This window comes from Nicotiana attenuata, unplaced genomic scaffold (genome assembly GCF_001879085.1).
Source record: "Nicotiana attenuata strain UT unplaced genomic scaffold, NIATTr2, whole genome shotgun sequence".
Lineage (NCBI taxonomy): Eukaryota > Viridiplantae > Streptophyta > Magnoliopsida > Solanales > Solanaceae > Nicotiana > Nicotiana attenuata.
The window spans coordinates 187971-193160 of NW_017672040.1; the positions used below are offsets into that span (position 1 = coordinate 187971).

The 5190-nt window shown below is 33.9% G+C and overlaps 1 protein-coding gene across 1 annotated transcript; it reads right to left on the minus strand.

The window, feature by feature from the left end:
- Positions 1–483: 483 nt before the first annotated feature.
- Positions 484–3587, minus strand: LOC109211477 (NAD(P)H:quinone oxidoreductase). Its single transcript, XM_019375021.1, has 3 exons — positions 3378–3587; positions 3089–3277; positions 484–1052 (listed from the first exon to the last, which is right to left on the minus strand). The coding sequence occupies exons 1-3, from the start codon at positions 3478–3480 to the stop codon at positions 745–747; spliced, it is 600 nt and encodes a 199-aa protein (XP_019230566.1). The 5' UTR covers positions 3481–3587; the 3' UTR covers positions 484–744.
- Between the last annotated feature and the right edge of the window lie 1603 nt (positions 3588–5190).

A 5190-nucleotide genomic window follows, 5' to 3' on the forward strand; every position in this document is an offset into this window, starting at 1 on the left:
AGCCCAACCCGCCAATTTAACATCCCTAGCTTGGATGAACGGAAAAGAAGTAAATATTCCAGATCTGGATTCCGGCAAACGTCAAACAAATTCATCCATGGAAAGCACGATGGCCACAAAATGGTAGCCCCTACCTTAAGGTTGCGTAAATTTAATTTCCACGAGCAAATTTATAGATCCATAAGTACAGGGACCTCTCTTGATTGGGAAATGTTATTTAAGAAAGAAAGAATCTGCTATAGGCCATCGATATTTGTCACCTCTATGGCATGGGCAGGACAGGGGATTCGACTAATATTTGATTTCGCCAAATATTTCCAACTTTTAGGATAGAGCAAAAGCATGGCATTGAAGCCCTCTCGATTTTGTGATGACTGCACTCACTGATTTCAAAATAACAGGTCAATTCTAATTACCAAAAAATTGAAAAAGACTACAGGGCTAAACGGAAAAATTAAGCGCAAGTAAATTAGAGAGCGAATATTAAGCCAGATAATAACTTAAAGTAGCAAATCCTCATAGACATAAATTTTATTTATCCAGCCGTTATTCATCAATCTCCATGAAACTTCCATAGGATTTCATCCCTACTAAGTGCTAACACATAACCAATCAACTGAAAAGATGTTTCAAATCACCAAGTACAAGAAAAGATTTCCCCCCTGAGAGCTGGAAACATTGACGGGGGACAATTTTCAGCATCCCATATTGGATGAATAAATGGATCACATTCACCGGTAGAAGCTATTCACACTTGCCTTTGAGTCTCAAGGTAAATGCCTGTAAGGACAAGAGAACTGCTCTGAGTTTCTGCTTGGTTTCTTCATCTGTCAGCACACCATCACTGTCAAACTTCGATGGTGGCTGGAATGCGTTCAAGAAAAATTCAGGTTTGTTAATGAAATGAAGATCAAGGTAGACTCCTATCTGTCGAAGGTGATATTGTGCTCGTCCTCCACCAAAGCCACCTCCAGCACTCACGATTGCTGCTGCTTTATCAGCCCAAACATTTGGAGGCCGAGATGCCCAATCAATTGCATTTTTCAAGGGTCCTACCCAAGGATCAGGAAATGATAGTTCATTAGTACCAAGAGTATTATCACAAGAAGCAAAATCCATCAGACTATTTGCACTGATGTATTAACAAATAACAATGTAACAATGTGCGTCTATAATGTGTACGACGATTGTCTACAAACTAATCTAGCAACCTATTGCTACTTGCATGTCCAGAGTCTAATCGATGCTTTTAAACTATAGGGCTTGGATCCAACCTAGGCAACCAAATCCTCCATTCGTATTAAACTGTACAGGCTATGATTACTTCAACTCTTATGGTCCACCCATTACCATAGCAGATAATTAGACTCCCATGCTACTACTATGTAATTGGTTTCTTAAACAGACCAGAAATAGTAGCTAACAAACACATAAAACCCAATGGTACAACTAGAGCTGGCAAAATGGTTAAAAGAAAACAGTTACCCACCCATATTATCTATTACAAAATGGGTTGGATAGTGAACTTTTTAAGAACGGGTCGAATATGGATAAGATCCATATTATCCACTTAGAAAATGGGTAACCAATGGATAACTAATGTGCTTAACTTTTACATTTGTAAAACCTCAAATTGGGAGTTCCTCAAGTTTGAGCGACTAGGAATTCTCCCCTAAGTGATCATATTCAAGAAGCCATGGATAATATGAATATCCATATTATCCGCTGGATAACCCGTTTTTTCTCCGTCTTAAATGCGGGTCAGGTCGGATAATTTATCAGTTTTTTAAATTACCCGTTTCGACCCGCTCATATCTGACTTGACCCGCCCGTTTGCCACCCCAAGGTACAACACATTTAACACTCAATTTTCCAATCAAAAGAACAAAAGAGAAGAAAAACTAAATATTCGTCATATCAACCTGAAAGATGAGCTGTGAAGATATCTTTCAAGCACCTTAACTTGAACATCTCTTTGGGAGTATTGCAAATGTCCACAGATGTTAGACGTTAAGTTCTAGCTATAACCACATTTATTAGTAAAAATTGTTTTACAACCAAATACATTTAGATATTCCTATCAAGTTCTTAATTTTGCTCTTATTGATCTCTTAAAGAAGATCATCCTACCAATAGCCTGTGTGAGATAAATATCTTGGATAATATATATATTCATGTTACTATCATTTTGTGCTAACGAGAAACTTTTTCTTTAGTTTTCACCATGTACAACTTATTTGCTGTCACTTTTTATTAAAAAAGCATCTTCCCGGTTCAACCTCCATCAATAAAAGCTAAAGTTGCACAGAATAAATCGGCATACTTAATTAGCAAGTGATCATGGGTCCTAATTCACACCAAAACCACTAATCAAATCACCCATCTAGAACACCAATTATTGTCACTTTGCTAGCTTTCAACTTTTTCTTAATCCTCTTTCCCTTTATTTCTTTCTAGTATTCAAAGGTCTGTGCTCACCAGATGAGCATCATAAATCATTATGCTTGGTGTACAAGCATGGGCGGATTTAGGGGCATACTCAGAACTTCCTTTGCCGAAAAATTACACAGATAAATTTTGAGTTTTACCTATATATATTATGTTTTGAATCCCCTTGTATAGCCCAAAAGAATAGCTAAGTGGTCAAGGGATTCAAAATATTTGTAAAGTCATTGGTTCAATTCCCACTAATACAATCCTTCTTAATTTTTTTCTTTTTTCTTTTTAGAACCCCTTAACGGAATTTCTGCATCCACCACTGTTACAAGTCTTCAGATTCTCCGTGCATAAAAGTCGAAATAGCACTAAATTGATCAGATCCAGATTCCAAAACAATTAAATCATAAATTAGAAATGTCAATCCATAGTTACCATCCAATAAAGATTAAATAATAGCTATACTCATGTTCTGATTCCTAGAGCCGAACTAATTTTTATACGAGGAAACTTGCTACTTACTCTAATTTTTGCGCAGATTTTGAGTAACAAAGTAAGATTTTCAAAAAGAGTAATCATTTTAAAGTCTAAATTAGCTACAAAATAGTTAAGTGGAGAAGCAAAATTAGGAGGGGGAAGAAAGGTGGAATACCAGTGACGGAGTAATTGTACTCGGGAGAAGCAAAAAGGTAACAATCTGCTTCTTCAATTTTCTTACGAAAAACCTCGACAACGGCAGGATAAGTTCCGTTGACTTCCAGATCAGTGTTCAGAAACGGCAGCGGCGATATGTCCACGTACTCAATCTCCATTCCCTTTATATCCTTGCATATCTCCATTGCTACGCCCAATTACAATCATCAATCACACCATGAGTAGCAAGTACAAGCACCAAAAGCATATAGTGAATAAATAATAATTTTAAAATAAAAAAAGTATACCGGCAAGGAGGAGACCACGATTATAGGAACCTTTACGGAGGGAACCGCAAAGCCCAGCGACTTTGATTACTGGTTGAGCTGCCATCACCGCTGCTGCTTGCATTTCCACTCTCGATATTTTTTTCCTTTGTCTTTTTCTGTCTACTTCCGAATTCTCAGAGTATATGTTTGATGGCTTTTCATAAATTTATATAGGCCAACTCTGATGGCCTGACGAATGGGATGGCAAACCGAACCGTTGTAGGTTTTTTAAATCGGACCGTCACTGTTGACTTGTCATCCCCGGCTTTTGACTTTTTTTACTGTTTACTTTTTCCTATCTTCTTATGAAGAGTAAATGATCATCTGGTTAACCAACAATTTTGTAACTTACCAACAGATAAGAGCCCGTTTGAACATAACAATTTTTTTAACTTTTTTTTTTTGAAAAATTTTCATTTTTCTTCGAAATCAATGTTTCGCCATAAAATTTTTTAATTTTGAAAAACTCCAAAAAAACTATTTTTCAAAAATTTCACTCATCACTCACAAAACTTCAAAAACAACTCAAAATTTTATTCACGTCAAAACAAAACTCTAGTTTTCAATAGTATTTTCATTTGAAGAATTTTTTCACGTTTTTTACAAATTTTACAATTCTTATGTCCAAATGCCCACTAAATTAAGAAAAGTTCACCCAATTTTAAATTTTGAGATAAAACATGATAAACAGTCTTTAATAAATTAGGTGTTACATATTTGATAACTACAATTACAGGTAGAAATAACAATTTCATCAGACAAATGAAGAAAAAAAAGGATCTCGTGTGTAAAAAATATATCCGAACAATTTCTGATGGGGATTCAGTTCCGCAAACGTGGCTCTACAATGCTACAACTTTATAGTTTCCCACAAAAAACTAAATTGCAAAATATAGGAAGTGGAATGATACTTAAATATCAAATGGAAAAAACCATACTTATTTAACTAATCTAAAACTTATCGTCCACCAGTTTTTGTCCAAACATAAAAAGTCAGGACTGCTGCATCCATTACTCTATCGATATTATTTTCAAAAAATGGGGCGCCTCATTTTTTGTTACATTTAATAGATTAATTATAAGTTTAAAAAAAAAAGTTATATGAAATGAAAAAGGTTTGATTTCTTTCTTTAATAAATATAGAGAAGAAGAATTTACAACTGTTATGATTTTTGTCAAGGATTGCATTTGAAATGAATATCGAACCGGAATTTCCTAAAAAATACAATTTGATGAAAATATTTATAATGCAATCTCAAAATCTCTCAAAGTGTCTTTTAGACTTTATTACTATTTATACATGGTAGACAAGGCTATTGTTTAATTCCAAAATAGATTTGGATCATTCGAAACATATTAAAATATTTTTAGTTTTCTATTTAGCGGTAAAAAAAAACTAAGATCACTAGATGATGAAAATTTAAAAAAAAAATATTGCCTTAATCGTGAATGTTCCTTAAGCCTAATAATCAATTCGATATTGATGGTTTAAAATTTATTTTCTGAATTAAAAGTGTTAAGGAAAATAATACAATTAGAAGATAACAGTTTAATTGATATACTCAATCAAATAAAAAAATTTGATTCTTTTCCAAATGCCTATATTGCTTATATAATAATGTTAATAATTCCTGTTAGCGTTGCTTCAGTGCAAAAAAAGTTTTTCAAAATTAAAATTGATAAAATCTTACCTAAGATCAACGGTGTGTGGTTAAATGGATTAGCTATATTGTCAATTGAGAAAGACTTATTAGGAGCAATTGATTATAAGAAAATTATTAATTAATAACTT